The 26,529-nt window shown below is 49.2% G+C and overlaps 2 protein-coding genes across 4 annotated transcripts; one reads left to right on the plus strand and one right to left on the minus strand.

Annotated features, from left to right (window-relative positions):
* Positions 1 to 353: 353 nt before the first annotated feature.
* On the plus strand, positions 354 to 8,514 carry PARK7 (Parkinsonism associated deglycase). 3 transcript variants are annotated; one of them, XM_035120598.2, is made up of 7 exons: positions 354 to 643; positions 2,982 to 3,137; positions 4,591 to 4,692; positions 5,414 to 5,473; positions 5,910 to 5,979; positions 7,673 to 7,759; positions 8,097 to 8,514. In XM_035120598.2, exons 2-7 carry the CDS (start codon positions 3,048 to 3,050, stop codon positions 8,255 to 8,257), a joined length of 570 nt encoding a protein of 189 aa, XP_034976489.1. In that variant the 5' UTR covers positions 354 to 643; positions 2,982 to 3,047; the 3' UTR covers positions 8,258 to 8,514. The 3 variants fall into 3 exon arrangements, with proteins under 3 accessions (XP_034976489.1, XP_034976488.1, XP_034976490.1); XM_035120597.2 differs by having other exon boundaries at positions 357 to 599; XM_035120599.2 differs by lacking the exon at positions 354 to 643 and adding an exon at positions 710 to 1,169.
* Positions 8,515 to 10,412: 1,898 nt separating this feature from the next.
* LOC118086813 (taste receptor type 1 member 1-like) lies at positions 10,413 to 18,667 on the minus strand. The gene is made up of 5 exons (XM_060276469.1): positions 18,404 to 18,667; positions 15,757 to 16,548; positions 14,617 to 14,823; positions 13,183 to 13,357; positions 10,413 to 11,356 (listed from the first exon to the last, which is right to left on the minus strand). Exons 1-5 carry the CDS (start codon positions 18,650 to 18,652, stop codon positions 10,413 to 10,415), a joined length of 2,367 nt encoding a protein of 788 aa, XP_060132452.1. The 5' UTR covers positions 18,653 to 18,667.
* Between the last annotated feature and the right edge of the window lie 7,862 nt (positions 18,668 to 26,529).

The raw sequence follows: 26,529 nt of genomic DNA on the forward strand, positions 1-26,529 counted from the left end.
ACCTGGAGACTGTGGCTATGAAGGGTGCACGTTGGTGAGGAGGAGGTGCAGGGTGTCTGCGAAACCGCCCCCTCCCCACCACTACCCTCTTGCCATAGGCCAGAGCTCCCACATTGTTGTTAGGAGACTCCCCCTCCTTCGCAAGCTATAATTCTCGCAGTCGTTTAACGGCTTTCCTCTTTGGGAATTCTGGGAATTGTAGTCCTTATGGTGGGGAAGCGGCGGAAAGGGGACCTCTTAACCATTCTCAGCACCCTTAACAAAATACAATTCCCAGGATTCCTTTCGGGAAATCGCCGCTCTTTAAAGTGGTAGGAGCTACCGCTTGAAATGCGAGGGGGCTGTTGTGAGAAAGGGAGAGCCGCGGCTGGCACGGAAGGGGTTAAGGGGCTTCGGAGGCTCCTCCTCACGGGAGTTCGAGTCTCTCTCTCTCTCCCTGGCTGTTCCATTCCTCCTGGAAGCGGGTGGAGGCAGGGAGGAACCATTAGCCTTCGCTGACGGAGCGCCATCACGAGCCTCCAGCGAGTGGCAGCAGCAGAAAGCGCCCGCCTCGTCTCTGAAGGAGGAGGAGGAGCTGCAGTTCCCGCCGCCTTTTGCACGTAAGAACGGGTGCATAAGCGGGCGAAGGAGGCGCGTGCAAAAGGTGACCCCCCCCCCCGTGGGCGGGATGGGGCGCGTGGTTGAAGCGAAGGCCTGGCTGTGGAGGCAGCGGGGCGAAATCCTCCCTCGTGGCGCTGGAAGGCCACCCCTCCGCCTCGCGTGTTCAGCAGCCTCCCTCCCTCCCTCGAGACTAAAAGCCCGGCAAAGCCCTGCAATAGGAAGCGCGGGGGAGGCCTGGCTGGGCGCGCATTCGCACGACTGGGGTGACCCGGGTTACGACACGCGCGTCAAGGTGGTCCAGGGAAGATGCGTGCCTCCGCCTCTCTGGGGCAGGCCTCCAGATGACCGACAACATCAGCCGCGCCCCACGCCCCTTGCCTTGCCCAGCCCTGCTCTAAGCATACAGGCAGACAGCAACCAGGTCTGCTCCTCCTCTGCCCTTGCTTTCCATCTGTTCCCTGCTTTCACAACTGTGCCCGCTGACCCCAATTTCCTGAAAAAGGCCAGCGCACTCGGATAACACAGGACTACACTGCTGGGCTGTAACTCCTTCCTACTCCGCTAAATAGGTATAGCAAAGCAGAGCTATTTTGCACTGCTGGCAATAAGCGGTGCACTCACAGCTGCATAACTGTCTTGATAGTGGTATAATAATGATGGGTTTTTTAATGCATAGATACTGGCCATGGAATTAATATTTGAGAGGTTGCAATTTCCACAGAGATTTGAGCTGCAAGCGCTTCACTGGGTATCTGTAAAAGTGTCTAACAATATCTTGCGGTTTTCCTCCTGCAACATTTCTGGGGAGAGAGGGCTCTGTGCTCTTTGTGTCCTCTCTGACAAGAGGGCACCAATTGCAGGAGCCGTTTTCCAAAAAGGTTCTATTTTACCATCTGCTTCTGGTCCCTGTTTGTAGCCTTGAATTCGTATGGTTGATCTGTGGGCCTGATCCTACAGCTCTTCAAGTTTCATTTCATTTCCACTTTAGCCTCACTGTGTTAGTGCTGTTCTTAATATTTTCTTCAACCCTTGCTATGCATTGTGTACATTCCTCCCTCCTCTCAGTAAATTCAGTTCAGAAGCTATTTTTTTTAGCATTACGTCTAAATCAGCTGCAGCTGATGAGAATCCTGTCAGTTACCAGACATTACTGTACTGCTCACAGTCAGAGCAGGCCTAGCTGCTGTAATTGCTGGCAAAAGTAATTGAAAATGTGAAAGAAACCTGTGCTCTCATGCCGATTTACAGAACATTTAACCAAGAGTGAGATGTTTAGATTACTGTCATTGCAGTTGTTATGTAGGGAGCCCTTGGGTCATCTTGACTCTGCGTTCCTGCATCCTCCCAAGGTGCTTATTTGACCACCGTAAAATTAGAAAAGGGGCAACAGAAAAATGGCAAGTCAGCCCACTGGGACTTGCTTCAGGCAGGATTGCAGCTTGTGATCTTGCCAGGTTAATGATCATTATGACTTCCTTGCAATAAAAGTTGGAGATGAGGTTTCCTATGTCTTCTCAGCGGAAATCAGCCCTGAGTGCTCACTGGAAGGACAGATCCTGAAGCTGAGGCTCCAATACTTTGGCCACCTCGTGAGAAGAGAAGATTCCCTGGAAAAGACCCTGATGCTGGGAAAGATGGAGGGCACAAGGAGAAGGGGACGACAGAGGACGAGATGGTTGGACAGTGTTCTCGAAGCTACCAACATGAGTTTGACCAAACTGCAGGAGGCAGTGGAAGACAGGAGTGCCTGGTCAATGGGGTCATGAAGAGTCGGACACGACTAAACAACAACAACAATGTTTTCTCAGCAAGAGTTGGCTTCTGACGTAGGGAGAAATGTCATTCCCCAAGCACTTGGAAGTAAATAACCTCTTCCCCAGTAACAGGTTTTCTGCCTCAGTCACAATTGGTGGTTTGTTCGTTTTGGGCTGTAGTTATGAGATTGCTTCTTCTTGCCTCGTGTCCCTCATAACCAAGGCTCTGCTGCTGTGGGTATCTATGATCTCTTGCCTCCCTTGAAGATTGACGTAGATTTAAAAAAGGGCTGAGATCAGATATGCAGATGGCAGGAAGCTCCTATTCCATCACTCTTCCAAAAAAATGCTAAGCCAGGGCTTTTTTCAGAAAAGTGCTGTGACCTTTGACCTTCCCAGGACTCTGTGGGTGTTCCTGGCCATACTGCTGCTGGCTGCTTTAAGGTGCTGCTAAGGCACTTAATTGTTGACCTCTGTCCAGCAATTCTTGCTACTGTATATCTTTCTTCTCTTCAGTAGCTCCTCAGTTTGGCTGCAACTTGGATTATTGAGCAGTGGTGATTGAACAATAAACTGTGCAGATAAATGTTGCTTTCCCTAACACTTTGCTTCTCTCTTGTTCTGTAGTGTGTGTGTGTGTGAGAGAGAGCTAGCTTTTTGTTATCAAGGCGAGCAAAACGCCCAGTTTTCAACATGACTGCCAAAAGGGCTCTGGTGATCTTGGCCAAAGGAGCTGAAGAGATGGAAACGGTCATCCCCACAGACATCATGAGGAGGGCAGGTGTGAGTATGCCCTGCGGCTTCCTATATAGCTCTTCCTTTCTTCCATTCCTCCTGGAGTTGTTGTTGTTAACAATAAGACCCTGTCCATGTGCGAGAAGGCAAGTCCCTTCCTTTGCATAGGGAGCTTACAGTAGCCGAAATGATTGTCCTGTCCCTCTGCGTTGTTGCCTGCAGGTGGATTCCTCATGAACTAGATGCTGAGCTGGTTGCAACAGTGTTGACTGTTTAGTCCTGGGACCTGGAGGGCTCATGCACTGTTTAGAGTTGCATAGACAAGGCGTGTTTAGTTGCTTGGCAATTGCGAAGTGGTTTGAGAAGCCATTTCTGCTGAGTTTCCCTTGTGTAGGCAAGCATGGGAAGTACAGCAAGCCACCTGTCATTTGAGAAATCCTCCAGAGCAGAAGGTGGCTGAACTCAGAGCCTGGGCGATGGCCAGGGATGACAGGAGCTGATGCCCTGCAGCATCTGGAGGGCTTTGGGTTCCTCCACTTCTGCTCCATGCAAACAGCACTTTGGGCAGGAGAAGATGTTCTGTATTAAGGATGGGTAGGTTTACATTCTCAACCGTCCTATCACCACCACTCCCCTTCCCATACCACCAACTCCCTCCCTCTGCTATTATGTCGGGGAGAAGGTTATATTACAATATAGAGAAGCAGACCCCCATCCCTGCAGCCTCGAGCCAGGAAAGGAGAGAGAAATTTATAGATACAGATGATCTAGATGTAGGTATGTGCAGGTATAGGCCTCTGCCTATTCTGTGGGCTCAGAGGGATTTACAGCAGTTTTATCATTCTTGTCCTCATGGGGCTCACAAAACCAAATGTTTTGGCATGAAAGAAGCCCAAAAAAATAAAAACTGTTCTTGTAAATGTTGTAAACCCTGTTCTAATAAACAAATAGTGAAATAAAGTAAACCACACCATCCAAAAAGCCATCCAGAGGCAGACTGGCTGGTACCTGCTAGACACCAAAACAATGTGCTGTAGAGCAGAGCTGGACTGCAGAACAGAGGTCAGTTACAGGGGGCAGAGACAGTGTCTCTTTCTGATTGGCCACTTGTGCAGACCAACCATTAGTCCTCTGAGTTTGATATACCCGCTTAATTCCACGCATGCCTCTTTAACAGCTGTTGTATGCCCACAGCATATTTACAGGTAGCCAGAGAGAGGTGGGAGATATTATTCAATTATGTACTGTGTTGCTCCCTGTATAGATTTCTCCCAAGGGTTCTTCAGAGAGTTAACTTTTTGAAAAATAGCAGGTAGGGTTGGTTACTTGCTGATGGATGCGTTGGGGGTGGGGGAGGAAACACGCTATATACAAATTTACTAAATGCCCATTGTGCTGGGGACCACTAATGCAGAAATTTACTTCCCCCAAACTATTTCCATTTCTTCAGTGACTCAGTAGATTTTGGCAAATAAGGCAGAGCTGTCTGTTTTCTCACCAGATCTCTGTGACCGTAGCCGGCCTGTCTGGGAAAGAGCCTGTGCAGTGCAGCCGAGATGTCTTAATTTGTCCCGACAAGAGTTTGGAAGATGCCCGGAAGGAGGTTGGTGCCACACAGATTCCATGTTGCAAAAAAATGGGTGCCCTGCCTCTTTCATATTATGCCCGAGTTTCTTCATCATCATCTAGGGTTGGCCCAAGGGTACCTTCAGCTTGCACAGTGATAATAATCAGGGAGGGGGGGGGAATTGCTGAGGAGCTGGAAACTCTGACTGGTAAAGAGGCAAATAGTGGCTCTGGAAACTTTGGAGAAACCTCTCACGGTGCCTGCATGTGGCTTCATGGAATCATGGCCCCAGAAGGGAAATGCAATGGTTGAACTTGGAAGTTTCTGAGTGGCGTTCCATTACCAAGTGTGGATAGTGATTCTCAGTGCCACTGAATTTAAATAGACACTGTATGACCTTACATGTCAAACAGATGGAAAGAAATGAAATGCACAATGGAAAAAACAAAACACTGCACAATATTTATAATTTTTTGGAGGGAGGGGTAAGATGCTAGGATGAAATCTGTCTGGAAGTAGCACCCTCTGATCCGGAAGGTCTCTTCTGCCCACCCACCAACCCCAAAATCCTGTAGTTTTAATGATGAAGGGAAAACCCTCACACCAGAGGCGCTTATTTCTGTTTAGTCCAGGATTGAATCATGGCACAATATTGAGCGTTCAGTTGCCTGCTAAAGGATAGCTGCAAATAAAATGTTTGCTTTTGTTTTTCCAGTCTTCATGCTTTTCTTTTGCTAATGCTTTTTTCTATTCTTAGGGACCCTATGATGTGGTGGTCTTGCCAGGAGGGAACCTGGGAGCTCAGAACTTGTCAGAGGTAACAACTTGGGGAAATGTGGGAACTTCCCTCCTATTTGAGCAAATATTCTCCCATTCTGAAAGTGAAGGAAGCGGAGTCAATCTTTCCAAAGTCCAAAGTAAATGTTGCAACTGCCAAACTGGTTTCTTTTCTGGGGGAAATTGGTCCACCTTCCCTTCCCTTGTATAAGGTTGTAGATCTAAATCCACAATTGAGCCAAGCTTACTCAAGTGGTTTTGAAACAAGAGAGAGCCCAATGGCACATTTTGGGGTATGGGGGCAGGGGAAGTAAGAAGCAGTTTCCTTTAGTCATCTAATAACAACAAAATCTTCTGACGCCTTCCTTTGTACTCTTTTTACTTTGTTAGACGACCAGTTCTGATACATAACAGACTTCTTGTATGCATTGCTGGAAATGGATAGCTTGTTGATCAAATAATATCTTTCCTTGCAGTCACCTGCTGTGAAGGAGGTACTGAAAGACCAAGATGGCAGGAAAGGGCTGATTGCTGCCATCTGTGCAGGTATGCTATCAAGGTCCGCACCCAACACTCCAAAGATCTAGGATACCGACCCTGCATAGAGCTTTGCCTACCACAGCTGCCTCACTTCTGAGGTTTGGCTTTCTTGTGCCACTGATGGTGTAAGAAAAACACAACTAATATCGGCATTGCTGCAAGTCTTGCGGGTTTGAAAACCGAGAGTTGAAAAGCTTTCTCAAATCCCTACCTGTTGAGAGAAACTTGAAGACAATCCCATTAATTGTGCTTGCCCCCATGTGGAACACACTCTGTTTATACAGTGAGGCAGGCCTGTTTGTTTTTCAAAGGGAGCCTTCCTTTAGGGGTAGCTTCTCTGAGATGGGATATGACACGAAATAACACTGCAGAAATAGCTGCATTTCCCCCACAGAATCCTAGGTCCCTCTTCCAGTTAGCAGCTGCTGGCTGTGATTCTCTTCCCTCCTTGCTGCTTCTGAGAGAGTGGCTGGCCGGGCTGTGCTGTGCTTGCCATATGTGGTGTGGCTTGACCTTCTCTCGCCGCTTGGCCTTTGGGCACCACGAGTGTCGGGTTCCGCACCCTCCTGAGAGTTGCTCATCTCAAAAGCATTCTGGGTTGGCTCTTGCGAAGGGATCTGTTTGCAAGAAACGCCTGCGGGTGTCTCAAGCGTGGCCTGCCACTCCAGGATGCTTCTCACTGTAGTGGGAATCCTTGGCTCAGTCTCTCCTTAGACACTTTTGCTGTAGGAACTCCTCTGAAGTGGGAGTGAGTGTCATTCTCCATGCAAGGGTTTCCCCTCTGGGAATTGGCTTCTTCTGGCCAATGGGGAAACACCAGTCTCCCTCTACTTTGTGGCAATAATAATCCTTCCAACTGCTTCTTTGTATTTGCAAATGCAAGAACCAGCCAATCTCCTCCTTAGGGTGTAGGTGGGGCTGACTTTGACATATGGGCAGAGCCACCTACCTGTCAAATGACTTGCAGTCATGCAAGGTGACTGATAGGTGGGCAGCCCCAGCCCCCTGTCGAAGTTGACCCATAGGGTGAGAAGGAGGAATCAGCTTCACCAGCACCTTCCCCACAGGAAACTTACCGGCAGGAGTGAACTTTGGGTTCTGTGCTAGTTATCAAACTTCATCTTACCTTCCTCTTCCAGTTCAGTGGTTTAACCAGGACTAATCTTTTAGTGATTTGTTAATGACACAGGGCACAATGGTGTTTTTGACGCCAGATTAAAAGGAGGGAGATTGCTTTGAAAATGCACACAAGTTCCTTCTCTTTGTTTTGTCCTCCTCTTAGTTATGTAGATCAGTCCAGAATGTGGCACCTTAGATGTGTTGTACTTTGTTCAGTGGGACTTGCTCCCAAGCAAATGGTGATGGGTGTGCTGCAAGTTGCATAACTTAATTGCTGGTTGTTTCCAACTGGGGAGTCATCACCCCACATATTTGGAAGTTTTGTTAAAACGGGGGGGGGGGGGAGGTCTTATGGTCTTCCTTCATTTAAACCTAATGCTATCATTTCAAGCTTATTAATTGCACACACTTAACCGTTCCTCCCAAATCCTGCATGGGTAGGGTGTGTGATGGTGGTAATGAAAGGGTGAGGGATCCCCAACACTTTTGTGGATCCGGCCTCACTTGCCACTTCGATGCTGGGACGGCTTTCCAGCATGGTAAAAGTGTGCACAAGTGACGGGTCTTTGTTGATCTCTAGGACCCACGGCTCTGCTGGCACATGGCATCGGATATGGATGCAAAGTGACAACCCATCCCTTGGCCAAAGACAAGATGATGAGCGGAGGTAGGTGGCTGCAGGCGCATGGCAGAGATCGACTTGCGCAGACAGTGTTTCGTGAAGCACATCCCCAAAAAGGAATGTCGGGTAACCCATGCGTATTATCAGATACTTTGGTTTTGAGGAATCGCCAATTCTGAGAGACCTAATTTTGAGTGTCCCTCCCCCCTTACAAACCATCAGTATATAAATTTTATGAAATAAATAAAGGATGAGAATTGTGGCTTCTCTTCTTGCTACAGTGGATGAGGTTCATAGGTGGGGGTGGAGTCGGCTTCCTGTGGCTGATGCCTGCTGGGGTAACCTGTTCTGTTTTGTTTTTTCCTTGTGCATTCCTCTGAAGACCACTACAAATACTCCGAGAGCCGTGTGGAAAAAGACGGGCACATCCTCACCAGCCGGGGACCCGGCACCAGTTTCGAGTTTGGCCTTGAGATTGTGGAAACGCTGCTGGGGAAAGAGGCGGCTGCTAAAGTGAAGGCCCCCCTTGTCCTGAAAGACTAGGGCAGTGCCTTGCTTGAAAGAGGAGAAAGCCTTGTGACAGAAAGCCTGTTTTCCCTTTAATAGCAATAGCAACGCACACTCTCACACAGGTCAGGCAGCCTCCTTAAGTACAGGAATAGCAGCAGCAGCAGCAGAGATGATCGTTGCACTTAAGCCTGGAAACTTGAAGCAGCCTGGAGGGGAAGGTGCTGCTGTCCAAGTCCCTTTTGTGTTTTCCGAGACCCACTTGCTTTCAATAAAAGAGGAACTCTGTTGAAGACGTTTGTCTTGTATTTGTGGCCCTGTTTATTAAGAATCTGCATCCCATTGTTCTTTTACAAATTAACCCAATAAAACAATTTTTTAAAATCTGAGTACAACAGCAAAAATAAAACCACCAAACTGTAAAACACAGAAAAACCTGCAAGAATTAAGCAGTGACCCATCTGCACCCCAAATGTGTTGCAAAACAGGCTGGCTATGGTAGTGGCCTTGAAGTCATATGAAGTCAGGGCTAGGTGAGCAACCATCCAGATGAAGCCACGTATTCTTCTTGCACCACTTCAGCAAAAGGGTGGATTTGTTTCATTGTTTGAAAAGATGCAAGATTTCGTCAGGCCACCAATGGAGCAAGTAACTGACAAGGGATAGGATGAACCCATAGCCTCCATTCCCCCTTTCCAGCAAACCTTTTGAAGCCTAAATTGCAGAATCAAAGGTGCAAACTGGCATTTTGTGCAAAACAGTGTTTGCTTACCAAATTAACTGGTTTGCCTAGTCAAGTCATGCAAATGGAAGATAAATGTTAGGGAAGTGATTAAATAAGTGTGATTCTGAGAGAGTACTGCAGGGAATACATAGATGGTTGAGACATTTTTCATGTTGACTACGTACAAATGACTTCTAGGCTTAATTTTCATATGCACTATTTATAGATGTTTGAGGAAGAAAGTGGCTTTGGATCAATGCAGTTAGTTGCATGCCTGAAATCCAGAAGGGACGTCTCAATTATTTGAGATGCCATCCAACATAAAAACAGACACACACTTGTCCACAGCAGGGGTACAACTGATCCCCCCCCCCAAAAATGAAGGAAAACAATGCAAAAACCAACAAAAACATAATTCTTCCATACCCCCTAACTTGAACTTAAGGATTTTAATAGCATGCATAACATCTGAGTTGAACTGATGCTGAATCGAGTCTACTTTTGGCTAAGTGTTCCAAAGCATTGATTAATCCTATTTAACAAAATTTATATACCACTTGGTTGTTTAAAAAAAAACCTAGCAGCAAACCTGTACTGTAAATTATTTACAAAAACAGTCAAAGGCCCCCTGAATGTCTTGCCCCAGGGGTACCTTACAGTGGGAACACCTCTTCATAGATCACCCCTACTGAACTTAAGGGTCAGTTTCAAAACACCAACGGACAGTTTTGTAAAATAATTCTGCCCTGGGTAGATAGTGCTGAAGTGTGAAGGAACACCCCCTCTCCCCAGATTCTCCTGCATTTTGACTTTACTCCTCTTTACCCTCCTTCCTACGGTACCAGGAATGGGGACCTGCCCAATATTGTGTGAGCTCCCAGTTCCCATCAGCCCCAGCAGACCATGTGGCCAAGAGTCAGGGAGGATGAGGACGACAAGCATAACTCCACCTGCATCTAGAGGGCGCCCCCCCCCCCCGGCTTCCCTATCCCTGCCCTAATTCTGGAAAGAGGGTGTCTTACTTGGGCCTTTGATCTTGCCTTCTGATGGTGGTGGAGGGAAGAGGAGCAGCTAGCTCTGTTACATAGGATCCCTAATAAAGATTACACAGACAAGCGGCAGAGAGAGTCCGCTTATGTGTGGACCAGTGCTCTTTGGCAGTAGCTGAGCAGCACCATTGACAATCCTGCTTTCATTGGACCCCTGCCCTAAAATCCACTGAAATTCTACACCGAATTCTCAGAAGCTTGAAATATACAAATGCAGCCTCGCTCTGTAGTTTCTGCTATTTGGCCCTCGGGCGCACAGATGTTCTCTGATTCCGAACACCCCCACCCCCACAGGTAAAGTTGTGGGGGCTCCCCTGTTTCTTGTTGGAGCAGAAGTTTTCCCGCAGTCCTCCTGGGCTTTCTCCTGTGGGAGAAGCTGGTGCTTCAGCCTCCCCACCCCCACCCCAAGGAAGGCTTCTCACTGCTCTGCGTTTCTGACTGTGGTCGTGTAGGCTTGGATACAGGTCTGGAAATGGGCCACCGTGTTAAACTGCGGCCGGAAGAGGATCAGGTAGCATTTGGGCAGGAAGAAGGTGCACAGGATGGCGTAGACGCTGGTCTGCACCGTGAACATCTGCAAGGCGGCGATCCCCCTGCCCCTCCCTTCGGTGGTGATGTAGATGAGCATAAAGGAGCCCCAGCCCATGAGGAAGACCAGCATGCTGGTGGTGAGGAGCCTCGCCTCGCTGTAATTCTTGGGCAGGTTGCGGCCCCAGAAGGCGAAGGCGAAGCAAGCGCCGCCCAGCAGGGTGATGTAGCCCAGCACCCCTCCTAGCCCCATGAAGTGGCCCTCCGAGCAGCGCAGGAAGACCTCCTTCTCGCTCACAAAATCCTCTTGCAACGTGGGCGGGGAGAAGCGCAGCCAGAGGAGGCAGATGAGAGCCTGCAGGCTGCAGCTGAGGCCCACCGAGGCGTAGGTGCCTTTGTACTTGACCCAGCACTTGGCGGCTCCAGGGGGCAGCTTGCAGGCCATTTTGAAGATGAAGACGATCTGGAAGGAGCGGACCAGGAGGCAGGAGACGCAGACGGTGAAGCTGACGGCGAACAAGGGCTGCCGGATCAGGCAGGTGACGTCGGTGGGCTTCCCGACAAACAGGCTGGTGGTGGCGCAGGAAGCCAGCAGCGAGGCCAGCATGACGAAAGCCAGCTTGCCCCCGGCCGCTTTGACCACCGGCGTTTGCCGGTGGAGGGCAAAGACAAACAAGCAGCCGAAGAGCAGGAAGAAGTCGGCAGCGGTCAGGATGACCAGGGCCAAGATGGTGGTGTTGGTGGTGTCGAGATACGTGATGCGTGGGTGGAAGCAGGTGCTGCTCTTCGGAGGGGACCACATCCCCGGGGGGCACAGGAAGCAAGTGTCTCCACCTGAAGGGGACGAAAGGAGAAACTCAGTCAGCAGCGGGACTGCTTAGAAGTAGAAGAAGGTGCCTTACACCAAGGCAGGCGCCGACTAGCTCAGTACTGTTGTATCTACATCAGTGATGGGCAACCTTTTGAGCTTGGTGTGTCAAAATTTGCCAAAAAACTGAGCATAACTTGGGTGGTGTGTCACGTCGAGAAAAAACCCATAATTTCACGATATTTATAGTTTAAATAACAAAAATGTATAATTGTAATATAGAACCAAAAACTAATTATTTAACCAAACCAAACAAAAAACCCCTTATTTATCACAAAGTGCCCAGAGTTGTTGAGCTTTTTTGGGGGAAAGAGAACAGAAATAAATGACGAATAATACCTTAGCTGGAACTAACACGCAGCACCGACATAGTCTGCCAAAGCGCCAAAAAAACCCAGCACAGTACGGGTTAAAAAACGAACGCTGTTACACCCAATCATCGTCTGCCAAAGCACCAGAAAAAAAAACAGCACAGAAAGGGTTAAAAAACCAATCTCTGGCTACCAGCAGCAGCAACAACAACAAAAAGGATCCGGGTTTTAACAGCAGAGACAAGCTGTAGTGTGAGGAGGAGTGGGAGAACAAATGGAGGGGGACAACAACAAAAGTGCAAATAGGCCAATGTGGCGCGTGCCAGCAGTGAGGGCTCTGCCTGTCACATCTGACACGCGTGTCATAGGTTCGCCATCACTGCTCTACATTGACTCTCCAGGACTTCCGTGCAGGGATCTCTCCCAAGCTAGGAAAGGTATGTTGACAAGCTGGAACATGTGCAGAAGAGGGCAACTCAGATCATCAAGTAGCTAGAAACCAAGCCTCATGAGGAATGGTTGAAGGAGCTGGGTATTGTTTAGCCTAGAAAAGAGGAGACTGAGAGGAGATACGATGGTCATTGTCAAATATCCAAAGGGCTGCTGTCACATGGAAGAGGGAGCAAGCCTGTTTTCTCCTGCTCTGGAAGGTAGGACTCAAACCAATGACGTCAAGTTATAAGAAATGAGATTCCGAGTAAGCATCAGGAAAAACTTTGACAGTAAGAGCTGTTCGACCATGGAATTATCTCCCACGGGAGGTTGTGGACTCAAGCAGAGGTTGGATGGCCATTTGCTTTAGCTGAGATTCCTGCATTGCAGGGGGTTGGACTAGATGACCCTTGGGGGTCCCTTCCAGCGCTACAGTTCTGCTTTTGAGCCCTGCCTTCCCATTGTGGACAGTGAAAAAGGCTTTGGCCAAGCCTCACTCTCTGTTCTGTGCAAAGTCTGGGATAATAATAATAATAATAATAATAATAATAATAATAATACGCAATAATTATTTTTTAATCCCACCTTTCCCCCAGGTGGTGTCTTATAGCTGGTGAGCTCCCTGGGGCTTTGCAGAGCCCCACACTCTGTGCAAAGCTTGGCATGGGCATTTGCAAAGGTTGTAGAGTCACAGATAGAGACAATCGCTGGAGCCTGTGTTGCCATCCACAAAGAACCCTTTGCCTGAGTCTCTGCTTGGGGGAAAGGGGCAGATGGTGAAGCTGTGTTGTGACTCAGAACAAAAAACAAACCCTCCAGAGGACCCTCTGTCAGCCCATGAAGGGAAAGAGGCAAAAGTGTACAGCGGTCCTTTTCGCTCCTGTTCTGGACTGTTATTTATTCGGAGGAATTTGGCACCATCACGAAAGACTTCATGAACGGGGATTCGAACCCGGGACTCTTTCCTGCCTTCCGCCTCTGCCTACTTGGCACTGATGACCTCTGAGTCAAGGGAGGGAGCTAGAACATGTCTAGCTCATGGCGGAGGCCGGTCTTCAGATTCACAAATGAGACTCCCTGGGCCACGCGGTGTTTGCGCTCACCTGTTTCGTTTTGATAGGTCCCTTCCAGGCAGTCGTCACAGCGACATAAACACTCCTCCAGCAATCGCTTGCTTCGGATTTGACCCACTTCACACACTGCTATGCAATATGATTGGGGGACCTAGAACAGGAGAGTTTGGTTTGTTGGCGACTTGTGGAAGTCAGTCGGTAGTAGTTCACCGCATCGCATCCCAGTGTGGTATCCGTCATTAAAAGGGGTCATTAAAAAGGAATAGCAAATCAGTCCGCCAATATTACAAGACTTTTTATGCAAATCTATATTGAGAAAAATGTAGGATAATGTAGGATATTATATCAGAAAAATGTAGTGTACTATTAAAACAGAAGGGGGTCAAACAATCACAAGGGGTGTTGAAATTTTGGGAGGCTGGTTAGTTACAATGGAATGGTCTCGGTGGTGGGGTACACGTGGTTTATTCTTATTTATTTATGATTATTACTTTGTCTAAATGAATGAACGAATGTAAAAAAATAAAAATGTAGGATATTGTAAAGCTGGAAAAGGTGTGCAAGAGAGCAAGCTAAATTATCCAGGAGCTGCAGCAACACCCTGGATAGGCAGCATGTGGATGTCAAGGAAGCAGCAAGAGGATGCTTCCCAGAAAGATCTCTTTGGTGACTGTGAGAAACAGAATTCCGGAGCAGAAGGAGCCATTTGGGTCCGATCCAGATGGCTTCTCCTAGGTCCTTAATGTCCAAGTAAGCCCCAAGCTGTTCCCCGATCTGATGCCCTCCAGATGTTTGGAGTACAGCTCCCATCTTTTGTAAGATCTAGCTACTGACTCACAGTTGTGTGAATGAAAGGGTTAACCCGAGCTCAGGTTGCCAGTGGAGAAGGACCTTAGCAGGCTCCCTGCAGCCTTTTGTTTCCTCCCCACTCCTTCTCTCTCTCTCTTTTCCCCTCTTTGTGCTTCCTGGAATAAGCAACTCGTTTCCCTGCAAGTGAACTGAATCTCTCCAAAACGGAGATTTTAAAGTCTGCGTCTTCGTTAACCTAAAGGTTGCATGATTCTTTTCGTATGGAAACCAAGTAAGGTACTTTTCTTTTTGGAGTCATTTGGAACCTTTTCTTTCTTATTTTTTACTGCCAGTGGATAGAGACTTGTTTCTTGTAACTTCTGGAATCTCTGTGAGTAAAAGCTTCACTTATTTGGAAAGCTAAGTGCCTGTGATTTATTCTAGCCTGAGTATTTATGTGTTTGTTTAAAGGGCAGATTAAATTTGAGCATTCACCACTGTGCTTAGCTCTGCTATGGAGAGTAATAATCTCTTCCAAACTTCTCTCTCCCAACATCTATCATCCCCATCCAGCATAGTCCGTGTTTTCCTTCTTTCTGGGTGTTTCACCTGGTGTCTTACCTGATCCCCTGGTGCTGGCCAGCTGATTTCAGATGTGTTGATGTTCAGGGCTTGGGAACTGTATCTGCCGATCGTCTTGAAAGCAGCCGTGCCATTTTCCCAGCTCCAGGTGATGACGTTGTAGCCCAGGAACAGATCTCCCTGTTGGCCAAATGTGATGGTGTTGCCTTGCAGAGGAAAGTTCACCTTGTACAATGCTTCATAAAACTGAAATGAGAAGATAATTGCATCTTGGGGTGCGGGGTTTACTGTGCTTGTTGAAGGATGTGTGGGTAGCACAGCTAAACATTGGCCTGAGAGATGATGATCCCCAGGGCCTGCTGTTGGATGCTTCATTTCAGCTGGAGGCAGGAGACAATGTCAGCCAGCCTTCTCCAGAGATTCACGCTGAGCAGGATTTTCTAGAAAAAATTATGTCAAGCATTCTGGGCATATTTAGTTAGAATTTAAATGCCACGTTTCTTTAAATTACAACAATTTGCTGTTAAAATGCACGGTTCATGGCATTCATTTTATTTATTTATTTACATTAGTTAAAATTAATGAAAAGGTTAAAAGTGCCCTTTTGACATTATCTCTCTCCCGCTCCCCCATGGAAATTCCTTGAAGCTCTGCTACAGACACAGCACCCACTCCTCTCCCAGGTGATGGGAGAGATCTGCTTCAAGTTTCTCCCCTTTCCTCCCACAACCTCAGGGCACCTGATCCTAAAGGCAGCTACTGCCTTTGACACCTGAATGCCACCTGCCTGCCTTGGGTCTCTGAGCCGAGTGAGCTGGGGAAACTGCTCTGGCCGCAGCCAGACACCCATCGGATGCTATTAAGTCTCGCCACCCGCAATAATACAACTAGACATGTTGCACATGGACACGGGAGGGAGGCGAGTGGCAAATGTGCTTTACTCCCTTGGTGCCCCAAGCTGGCTTCCTCCAGGCATTGGTGGTTGAGAGCAGGCACTTCCTAGCATGCCTTTGAACAAAGGGAGATGTGGAGCAGCCTGATCCCAAATATACCAGATGTTTGGGAAGGAGCAAAGGAGCTGAAAGGAAAAACCCCGGGGAGAGGATGCTACTGTTATTTATCAAAACAGCAGCAGCAGTGGTGGCACGCAACACCTGCTCTCCTGAATGTAGCGCTTACCTGTCGTGGCTCGAACTCCTTGCTTGCTGGACATCCTTCCAGGCTGCACCCCAGGTGGTTGTGGAGGGCCTTGGCCAGGGCATAGACGGAAGCGTACGAATAGAAAGACCAGTGCCAAATGGAACTGTTCAAAATGCTGGCTAAAGTGTCCGGGGAGAGCTGGAGGTTCTCATCGCAGGACTGGGAGCAAGCCTCCACTGTCATGGCCTCAGAGAGCAAAGGGCCACCTTTCTTGTTTGACGGGGAGCGCTGTAGCGTTTTCCCAACAAAGTGTACAAATTGAGGCAGTTTGACTGGCTTGATGGTGAGTCCAAGCACGGTGCCTGTTTCCTTGATGCTCGGTATGGAAGCAACCGTGCTGGATAAGACCCAGGACTCGGGCGCGATCCAGACTTTGCCTTTGATCTTCAGTTTGGTGACAGCATGGAAGAACTTCCCGGCGATGACCTGGTCGCCGAGGACGATGACGACGTTGGTTCTGGCTTTCTCGATGTTCTCAATCACCCTCTGCAGCTGGCTCTCTGAGATGCGGAGGTTGGCCATCATCAGCCCCTGGTAGGAAATGCAGATGTTCTTGGCTGCTCCCTTGGCAATCAAAGCCTGGACTGTTTTCTCACTGGCTTTGGTGCCGCTGCCCACAGCGGAGACGTACTCCCAGCCAAAGACCGCGATCAAGGAGATGAGCCCCGAGATCTGGTGGTCATTGCTAGGGATCGTTCGGAAAAGCATCGGAAAGAGCTTCTTGTCAGCAAAGATCTCTTCCTTGATACTGTACGTGACCTGGACAGAAGACAGACATGTTTTTTAAAAGGAGGAGGGCAATATGCAATGGTGTGTTCACAGCTCAGAGAGTGCCCAGAGCAGAGTGTGTTCTTACCAGGTGCAGATGGGCGATGGAGGAAGTGGGGGAGCTCTCGTTTATTGGGTCCATTAGTCACCTAATACTCGTGACCAAGTTTAAAAACATTAACAACTACAACATGAGCAACCGCCAGCCATTAAACAACGTATTAACAACATACACCTAGCTCTATGTGGTTGACACTGCCTGGCAGCGGGGAATGCTTCCTAGCCCTGCCTGGAGATGCCACAAGCAAGGGGATTTGTCAGGCTTCAGGGAAGTCTGCCAGTAATGGAAAGACAAGAAGCTCTTACCAATGTCTTTTAGTCAATATTCACAAAGAGAGACTTAGAAATGCAGTCTCTCTTGGATAATGGCGTTGCTCCGAATAAACCCCTCCATCTCTCCTATTATATGTCATCCCTATGTTGGCTGATCTGTACTTTCTGCCTCTGAGCATTCTGTTTTACTTTCAATGCCCGCTGGGTCCTGGGTTGGGGGTGGTCTGGAATGCTTTCTCAAGACACTGAGTCTATCAGCGGTCTCTCTCTCCTGGCGCTGCTTTTTCCTGTTCCAATCCTTTCCCAATATTTCCCAGCTTCTCCCTTCTGCAGCCTCTAAACTGTGACCTTCTGCAAACCACTGTTCTAAATCTATACTGTCTCCCTCTTCTCTGGGAAGTGCAGGAGGAGGGGAGGGCAGTCTCCACCATTCCTCCTCAGTCTAGTCCAGGGTCCCCAAACTACGGCCCCCGGGCCGGATGCGGCCCAATCGGCCTTCCAATCCGGCCCGCGACGACCCCTGCCGCGCGCGGCGCAGCGACGATCTAAAAAATCGGCAAAAAATCGCCGAAAATCCTTTGTGCGCATGCGTATGGGCCTCTCCCGACCCGGAAGAGGTCATTTCTGGTGCACTTCCGGGTCGGGGGAGGCCCATACGCATGCGCACAAGCGATTTTCGGCGATTTTTTCCCCGCCCGTGTGCGTGTGCGCATGCGCACGGGCGCGCACTCCCCCGCCCTCCGGCCCGCTGCGCGCGCACTCCCCTGCCCTCCGGCCCGCCGCGCGGTCGGCGTGGCGGGCACCGGCCCGCCGCACGGTAAGTCTGGGGACCCCTGGTCTAGTCCCTGACAGGGGTTGAACTTGGGACCTTCCGCATGCAAGCGTTATGGTAGTGGGGCTGTGCCCACTGAGCCATGGCCCTGAACGGCGGGCTCTGCCAACTCTCCCAAGCCTCCTACATTGCTGGGTGAGGCAGCTGCAGGCACCTCTCAGGCGCCACCCGCTGTGTTTACTATTGTCTGTCATTTGGACATTTCACAGGTAGTGCCAAAGTCGCTTAGGGCTTTGTGAATGAATTAACACGAGAGCCTTGAACCTGTCCCAGTGGCACGCTGGAAACCAGTACAGCCTTGGGATAGCATATGGCCGGACACCGTCTCCTGGGAGCAACCTGGCTGCTGCATTCTGCAGAAGCCAAAGCTTCCAGACCAGTTCCACTTTACACATTCACCCAACCGGTGAGGGCGCCTAGCAAGGATTTGGCTGACTTAACTGTTGTCTTGGGGTCTTGCTTCCCTCTCCCAACCTGGTTGCTTGGTGCCTGAGAATCCCTTGAGGTTCATTCCACAGCTTTTCTGGCAACAGTTAGTTCACATAGTCGCAAATATGGTTGACACCATAATAAACCAGTCCATTTGTAGGCCCACCACCTCAGCAGAGTGGAGACAGCAACAGAGTCGGATGTTGAAACCGTTTCTCGAAAAGGCCACCGAGACTAATGTGCAGCATCAATTTAGCAGCTCACCTGCGGAAGGCCGTAGAAGGTGAAGACTCTCGCTGTCAGCTGTGTCATTTCGGGCGAGTCGGGACCCACCACACCGATGACTCTCTGGGAACAGCCTCCTTGGTGCAAGCGGCACTGCTGGTGTGGGGAGAGCTGGAAGGCGGCTTGCAGGTAAAGGCTTTCTTGACAGGTGTCCCATATGCGGTATCCCAAGGTGACGTTGGGGAGCAAAGTGGAAGAATTGTTGATTTCCTCAACAGCCAGCCTCATGGCTTGAAATTGAGCATAGCCCCAGGGGTATAAACTGAGGAAATAAATGTGGAGCTCAATTAAGCCTTTAGAAATGGTACCTCAACACACACACATTTTGTGGGAATTTGTAACCCTACCAGAGAAGAATGGCATTTCAAGTTGATGGGTTATGCTGAAAGGGCTAAAATGACCAGAAGAATCGGAAATCAGGAAGACCAAAATTGTAATAAGGAATGGGGAAAATTTATAATTTATCTTAAAAACCATTGCAAACAGTTAAAATCATTAGTAGGATTGGAATAACATTTGTAGTTTTATGGTGAATTTTGGACACAATGGAGAGGTAAAAGATTTGGATTACAGTGGTACTCCTGGTTACGAACTTAATTCATTCCGGAGGTCCATTGTTAACCTGAAACTGTTCTTTACCTGAGGTACCACTTCCGGGTTAGCGGAGTGTGTAACCCGAAGTGTTTGTAACCTGAGGTGTTTGTAACCTGAGGTACCAGTGTATTATAAAAGATGGGACCCGCAAAAGGGAGGAGGGAAGTTCCAGAGGTTCTTTGGAATCTTGTTTCTAGGTTGTATGTTGGATATGTGACTGGAAAATTTTAAGCTGAAAAACCAAATACATTTATATGTAAAAAGTAGCTGTTATTATAATAATAATTAATTTGATTTATATACCGCCCCTCATGCAAAGATCCCAGGGCAGTGTACATTAAGGACATAGTTTATGATAATGATAAATATAATGATAAAAAACATAATACGGAGCATAATTAAATAATCATAATAACAGTCGTCGTCCCCCAGCCCAACACACATTTAACAGGCCATAGATTATTTAACGGCCGATGGCCTGAGTAAAGAGGAATGCTTTTGCCTGGCAAGCTCTCTGTGGAGAGCATTCCACAGATGGGGAGCCACCACAGAAAAGTCCCATTCTCGTGTTGCCACCCTCCAAGCCCTCTCAGGGAGCGAGGGTATAGAGAAGGGCTGGGTTCATATGAGGAGAGGTGGTCTTTCAAGGTATGGAGGTCCCAAGCCGTGCAAGGGTTCGTAGGTCAAAACTAGTTATAAACAGACTCCAAGTTTACTTGCCAGCAGGCAGAGAGGGAAGGTGGCTGGAAAAGAGGTCTCCTAAAATGGTTGGGGTGGGTGTCTCGGGGATGGAGCTACAGAGGGATGGAGGGCTAGTTGTGGCCCACAATCTCAAGGCTGCACTCCCCCAGATTCCTGGCCTCCCAGCTCTGTGACGGTCCAAGGAAAAAGAGTGTGCACAACTGCTAGAGAAAGATGCTGAGTCCTATCTGAGAGATTCCTTCTCCGAGCAGAGAAGGCTGGGCTAAGTGGGCCCCTTTTGGTCTGACCCAGCCGGAAGCCAGGCCCACTTTTGTGTTCCTCAGCACCCTTTGTGGTGCCACTGGAGGAAACAGCCCTGATTTCTGCTTCAGGGATGGGAGAAGAAAGAGGCGCCCCACCCGCACAGCACAACACCAAAGAAAACGGCCCTCTCACCTCTTGCAGGAAGGCAGCTGAAGCGGGCGGGTCCTATGCTGCTCAGTGCTATTGCTATGGACTGGGAAGAGGCCCCCGATGATGAAGTCCCCTGGCAGGTTAAAGAGGCCCTGGCAAGAGCTGTGGGCAGCAGCCATGCACCCCACCAGGAAGGCGGCCAGGACAAGCCCCACAGACATGATGGAGAGAAAAAGCAGCTCACTGCCTCGCCCTCCTCGGGGCAGGCGGGTGGCATGGGGCGGGCAGGGGCTTGGAGGAGGCTCACATGTTTCCGCCGACGCCTGGCTTTGCCCCTGCTACCTGCCCCCCTCTGCATGTCGCCCACGGGGGCCTCTTCTCCTGCTCTTCAGAGGAAGGAGGAGGAGGAAGCCCATTTGCTTGCTTAGAAAGTGTTTTACATGCAGCTGAGACTGCTTTGCTTAATGGTGCCAGCTGGGAGTGGGAGGGGTGAGGCAGGGGCCGGAGGCTCGACCAACTCAGCCTCTCGGAGGGAGAGGGGTGCAGGCAGCTGGATCGAGCCAAAGGTCCATCCTTCTGAGATGCCATGGGGAGCAGGACATGGGATGCAGCTGCTCCTATGGCTTCCAGCAACGGGTATGCAGAACCATTCGCTGCCTCTGCCCATGGAAGCAGAGCCGAGGCATTGCGGCCAGAGACGGGCTTGCTCCACATCTGTTAGTGTAGCCTCAAGTGGCGCCTGCTTTTTAAGCAGTTGCAACTCACTGCTGGGCTCAGCCCAGAACCAGCAAAGAGACTGGGATCCTTCCCACATCCCAGGCTGGGGCCCTTCACTTTTTTTGGTACCTAAATGCAGGACTTAATTTATCTCTGTTGTATGGCACCTTTTCGTTTTTGCTCCAGTCTGCTCACCTGATAGGAGCTGCGTGGCACCTCTGAATCTCAGAAGCATTCCTCTCTACATCCCCAGCCAAGAGCTTGATTAACCATGGACCCCCAAATCTGGGATCCCCTCAAAATGGGTGCCAAAGCTTTGCCATCGTTTTGCAGCATTTTCACCGAAAACCCCACGTTTTGCAGCTCCCCACAGATGGAGTAATTGATGCATCCAAACAGGATCAATGCCTCCCAACCCAACATTGTCCGATTCGCTCCAAACTGGCGCCAAAAAGTTTTGCAGTGTTTTGCAGCAACCCCCCCCCCCGGTGTTTTGCAGCGCCACACAAACAAAGCAATAAGCACTCAAAGCAGGGGGTCATGGGGTCACCCCAAAAAACAAATGTCATCCAATTCACTTCAGACTGACGCCAAACTTTGGTAAAAGTTTTGCAGCAGCGTTTTGCGGTGAAAACCCCACAAGCGGAACACTCAAAATGAGGGTCATGGGTATTACCCAAAAACCCAACGTCGTCTGAATCTCTCCAAACCAGCACGAAAGATTTTAATCAACAGGGGCTGAAGGAATTACAGAAACTTGCCAACATACCCAAGAAGACTCAAGACAAGAATGATTGGTAACATTGGTAAATGATTGGTAAATATAAATATAAAAAGGTAAAGGTACCCCTGACTGTTTGGTCCAGTCATGGATGACTCTGAGGTTGTGCGCTCATCTCTCTTTCCTGGCCGAGGGAGCCAGCGTTTGTCCACAGACAGCTTCCGGGTAATGTGGCCAGCATTACAAAGCCGCTTCTGGTGAACCAGAGCAGCGTACGAAAACAGGGCCGACTCTAGGTAGACCCCCGGTGGCAGGGTGCGCTAAGGCGCTGGGCCGGTAGGCAGGTCGCCACGCGGCAAAGCCGTGCCCTGCGAGGTTGGGGGCGCCGGAGCGATCTCTGCCCCTCAGCACCAGGGCGGCCGACCTGCTCGAGACTGCCCTGTACGGAAACACCATTTACCTTCCCACCGGAGCGGTACCTATTTATCTACTTGCACCTTGACGTGCTTTCGAACAGCTAGGTTGGCAGGAGCTGGGACCGATCAACGGGAGCTGACCCCGTCACAGGTATTTGATCCGCCTACCTTCTGATCAGCAAGCCCTAGGCACAGTGGTTTAGACCACAGTGCCACCCGCGTCATATAAACATCTATAAAACCTGCAATCAGAATAAAAGGTAAAGGGGCCCCTGACCATCAGGTCCAGTCGTGTCCGACTCTGGGGTTGCGGCGCTCATCTCGCTCTATAGGCCGAGGGAGCCGGCGTTTGTCCGCAGACAGCTTCCGGGTCATGTGGCCAGCATGACAAAGCCGCTTCTGGCGAACCAGAGCAGCACACGGAAACGCCGTTTACCTTCCCGCCGGAGCGGTCCCTATTTATCTACTTGCACTTTGATGTGCTTTCGAACTGCTAGGTTGGCAGGAGCTGGGACCGAGCAACGGGAGCTCACCTCGTTGCAGGGATTCGAACCGCTGACCTTCTGATCAGCAAGCCCTAGACTCTGTGCATTAACCCACAGCGCCACCTGGGTCAACCAAATAACCAAAACCAATGTGATGCCGTTTGGGGGGGTCTCTGCGGAACACGGTATTTGGTCACGAACGGCTTCCACAGGCCATTCCTCAAGGTTTAGCGCCATTTAGGAGTGAATCGGACGGTGTGGGTTTTGGGGAAACGCCGTGACCCCCGATTACGTTGCCGAAGAAAACGTCTCTGTGGAATGCTGTTTATTGGCTGCAAAAGGCTTTTGTGGGGCTTGTACTGATTGTCTGGCACCATTTCGGAGTGAAATGAGTGATGCCTTTTTAAAAATAAAAGAAAATCGTGACTCCGTGGGTTAGGGTGCCGAGGACGTCGTTTTGGTGGCCTCTGTGGAACATGGTATTTTAGCTGCGAAAGGCTTTTCTGGGCCATCTCCCAAGGTTTCACGCTGTTTTGGACTGGATTTGTCTACAGTTGGGTGCCAGATGCCATATTGAATTAATATGGAGGACCAAACTAACCAATTAATTTGGGGCCGGATCAGGTGCTCCCTGGATCAGGTCAGAGCCGTAGGTTCACACAGCCCTAAAATTAACAAATAACACTATCCATTTTAAAATCACAATATTTTTTAGGCTTCTTCAACTTCTAGGGCTGCACTGGAAAGTTCCTGCTTGTAAAATGTATGATAAATATGTAATATATACTGTACAATTATCAAAATCATATATAAAATGTATTATTACTGTATATAAAATATAAGATATTTTATATACAGTAATAATATATTAAATGTAATAAAACAATGTAATAGTGTAACTGCAGCCTCTTTTCCTACCCACTGCTGCCACCTGGTGGCATAATAGTATAAATGCAGCCTCTTTCTGTGGACTCCTGCCATCTGGTGGCATAGATGTAAAGGGACCCCTGAATGTTAAGTCCAGTTGCGGACGACTCTTGGGTTGTAGCACTCATCTCGCTTTACTGGCTGAGGAAGCCAGTGTTTGTCTGCAGACAGCTTCCGGTTCATGTGGCCAGCATGACTAAGCCACTTCTGGCAAACCAGAGCAGTGCACGGAAATGCTGTTTACATACCTTCCCACTGGAGCGGTACCTATTTATCTACTTGCACTTTGACATGCTTTTGAACTGCTAGGTTGGCAGGAGCTGGGACCGAGCAATGGGAGCTTACCCCGTCGAGGGGATTCGAACCGCCGACCTTCTGACCGGCAAGCCCTAGGCTCTGTGGCTTAGACCACAGCGCCACCCGCGTCCCAGTATAGCTGCAACCTATTTAGAGCCACTGCTTGAACTGTTCAGGCTCATAGCTTGGAGGTGCTGTTTGATCTGGTCCTGCCATTGCGGTTGTGGGCATCAGTGGCAAGTGGCACCTTTTCCCATCATGAGCTATGACTTACCCTGACCAAATTGGACCTTGACATCATAAGGCATGTCCTAGTGACCCCGAGATTAGACCAGTGTTTCCCAACCTTTTCCTGACTGTGGCCCCCTTCCGATCTTGTTTCCTTCCTGTGGCCCCTCCATGATTGTAGCCGGGGGGGCAGGGGGGCAGCTGCATCATATTTTAAAGATGAAATGAAATAATAAAATAAATCTGCTGCTTTTGCTTGAAGTCACCACCAGAGCCCCGTAAATATGACTTTGAGATACAGCCGGTCTCTAAATTTGTGGCTTTTGTAACAGAGATTTAATGCCTGAAACAAGAGCTCCCCCTGGAGGTGGGGAAGATAGGATTGTGAGTCTAGGTCTGGGTACAAGCTGCTGAAGAGAAGTTCAATATTCAGACCTCAACATTCCTTGTCTTGCCCAGCTTGCTCTTTCCCAACAGCCCAAACTATTTTCTCACTGGCTTTTTTCCTTTGACTGCCCTCACTTCCAAGCCTTCCCTGCCCTTATGAGAAGAGGGGCGGGGAGGAGGTGCGCTCTTCACCAAAATCATTAAACCTAAGGAGCACCGTCTATCGCACAACCACCTACTCACAAATTCCTCACCGTTCCCAAAGAACCTCCCAGGACCTCATTAATTTGCAATTATCTCGGGATGTGCTTGGATTCGAAACACTCCCAAAGTGTAGGCAGCCCAGGTACGTCATCCCAGCCTCATTCCTGGGCTGGAGGAAACAATGGAAGCCTTTGCCAATCATTTATATCAAGATGCTCCTCGGAAGCACTGAAAAGCCAGTGTGGTGCAGTGGCTAGAGTGCCGGACTAGGACCGGGGAGAGCAGGGTTCGAATCCCCACTTGGCCATGAAGCTCACTGGGTGTGACCTTGGGCCAGTCGCTGCCTCTCAACCTAACTTGCCTCACAGGGTTGTTATCGGGATTAATTGAGGAGGAGACACATGTATGCTACCTCAAGCTCCTGGGAGGCGGAATATGAATGCAATAAATGAATGAATGAATGATGGAAAGCATGCATTTTGCTTTCACACCAAGCCTGAAGGGACAATTCTGAAGATTCTCACACATGTCAGCTCTCAAATTCAATCAAGGGGAGAATTTTGAGGAGCTGTTGTTCAAGGGGCTCAGATTTTGTCTCTCCGACTTTAAAAAAATAAGATAAAAATTGATCTGGTGGCCCAAGACAAGTGAGGACATGCAAGATGGCCTAGATTGGAAGAAATTCAGAAGTCTGGAGAACCACTAAGGCAGGCATCCCCAAACTGCGGCCCTCCAGATGTTTTGGCCTACAATCCCATGATCCCTAGCTAACAGGGCCAGTAGTCAGGGAAGATGGGAATTGTAGTCCAAAACATCTGGAGGGCAAAAGTTTGGGGATGCCTGCACTAAGGGATGGGAGTCTGCTGTAAGACTGTGGGGGACGGCAATCCTCCCCACCCTCTGCAGCTGGACAGAGGAGGTTTGTGATGGTAGCAGGAGATGTGTCCTTGGTGTTCCCAGTGGTGATGAGGCCAAAAGGTGGAGGGTGTCCTGGGGGCAGCTTGGAAGCGGCTTTGGAACCCCCCCCCCCAAATCTTAAGCACCTTCCTCAACCAGGTATGCCAATCAAAGGGTCACCGATATGAAATAAGCAGCACAAAGACGGCACACAAAAAGCTACCACACTATTCCACGTTCTAAATCTAGTGTTAATGATCCAAAAATAGAGAGAGAAATGTACAAAAACTGCTACAGAAGCCACAAACAGGCAACGCATACAAATTTTGTCCAAAAGGAAATTTCAGTCTTTAGAATTCCTTAAGCCAGGCTCCTGTAGATATCAACGAAGGTAAAGCTGATCAAACGACGTGTCAATGGTATTGCGCACAAGAGTTAGACAGGGTGCCAGCGTTTGTCACCTGTTTCACCCATGAAGAATTTCGGGCTTCTTCAAAGGATCACAGCAGTCTTGACGGATGCAACCCAATGTCACCATCCGGAACTAAACAAAATCAATTTAGTTCTTCAGACCATCTTTTCAATGTCTTTCCTTATTAAGACTTTGATTACCGGTAATTTCCCTATTAATTAAATCATGGGCCATCTTGATCCAACTCCCTGCGAAGCAGGAATCTCAGCTGAAGCATCCATGACAGAGGGCCAATACATCTCCCAATATCATCTGTCTACAAAACAACTCAAAATTAATCACCCTCGTGGTCCTTTCCAACTCTGCAATACTAGCTGTGTGTGTGTGTGTCGGGGAGATAAGCCCATACTCTACCTCTACCCTTCCCCCGCTGGCCAGCATGAGCTTGGCAGGGCCGTAGCCATGGTGGCCCCTCTGCCACAGCCTCACCCCTCCCTCCAATCTTTGCAGGAGCGCTCTGCTCAGATGCTCAAAGTTGCTGCCTCTTCATTTGTGGAGCTTAATCATTCACCGCTTAACTACATCGCATTCGACTGGCAGTGATTTGCGGTGGGTTGTCCACCCCAGGAAGAACAGGACCCAAGGAATGCCATTGCAGGCGGAGTCCAAACTGTCTCCTCCCTTGCAGGGCTTTTCATTCCTGAAGGCTGAGAGTGTGTGTCCTC

This window comes from Zootoca vivipara, chromosome 6, assembly GCF_963506605.1.
Source record: "Zootoca vivipara chromosome 6, rZooViv1.1, whole genome shotgun sequence".
NCBI lineage: Eukaryota > Metazoa > Chordata > Lepidosauria > Squamata > Lacertidae > Zootoca > Zootoca vivipara.

What these genes read in the sequence shown, in the direction of transcription:
- PARK7 (XM_035120598.2), top strand. Translation starts at nt 3,048, where the DNA reads ATGACTGCCAAAAGGGCTCTGGTGATCTTGGCCAAAGGAGCTGAAGAG. An exon ending in ACATCATGAGGAGGGCAGGT is followed by an intron (nt 3,138 to 4,590) that starts GTGAGTATGCCC and finishes TTTTCTCACCAG; the next exon opens with ATCTCTGTGACCGTAGCCGG. An exon ending in GATTGCTGCCATCTGTGCAG is followed by an intron (nt 5,980 to 7,672) that starts GTATGCTATCAA and finishes GTTGATCTCTAG; the next exon opens with GACCCACGGCTCTGCTGGCA.
- LOC118086813 (XM_060276469.1), bottom strand. Translation starts at nt 18,652, where the DNA reads ATGAGGCTGGCTGTTGAGGAAATCAACAATTCTTCCACTTTGCTCCCC. An exon ending in CCTTCTACGGCCTTCCGCAG is followed by an intron (nt 16,549 to 18,403) that starts GTGAGCTGCTAA and finishes AAAACATGTCTG; the next exon opens with TCTTCTGTCCAGGTCACGTA. An exon ending in AGGAGTTCGAGCCACGACAG is followed by an intron (nt 14,824 to 15,756) that starts GTAAGCGCTACA and finishes TTCTCATTTCAG; the next exon opens with TTTTATGAAGCATTGTACAA.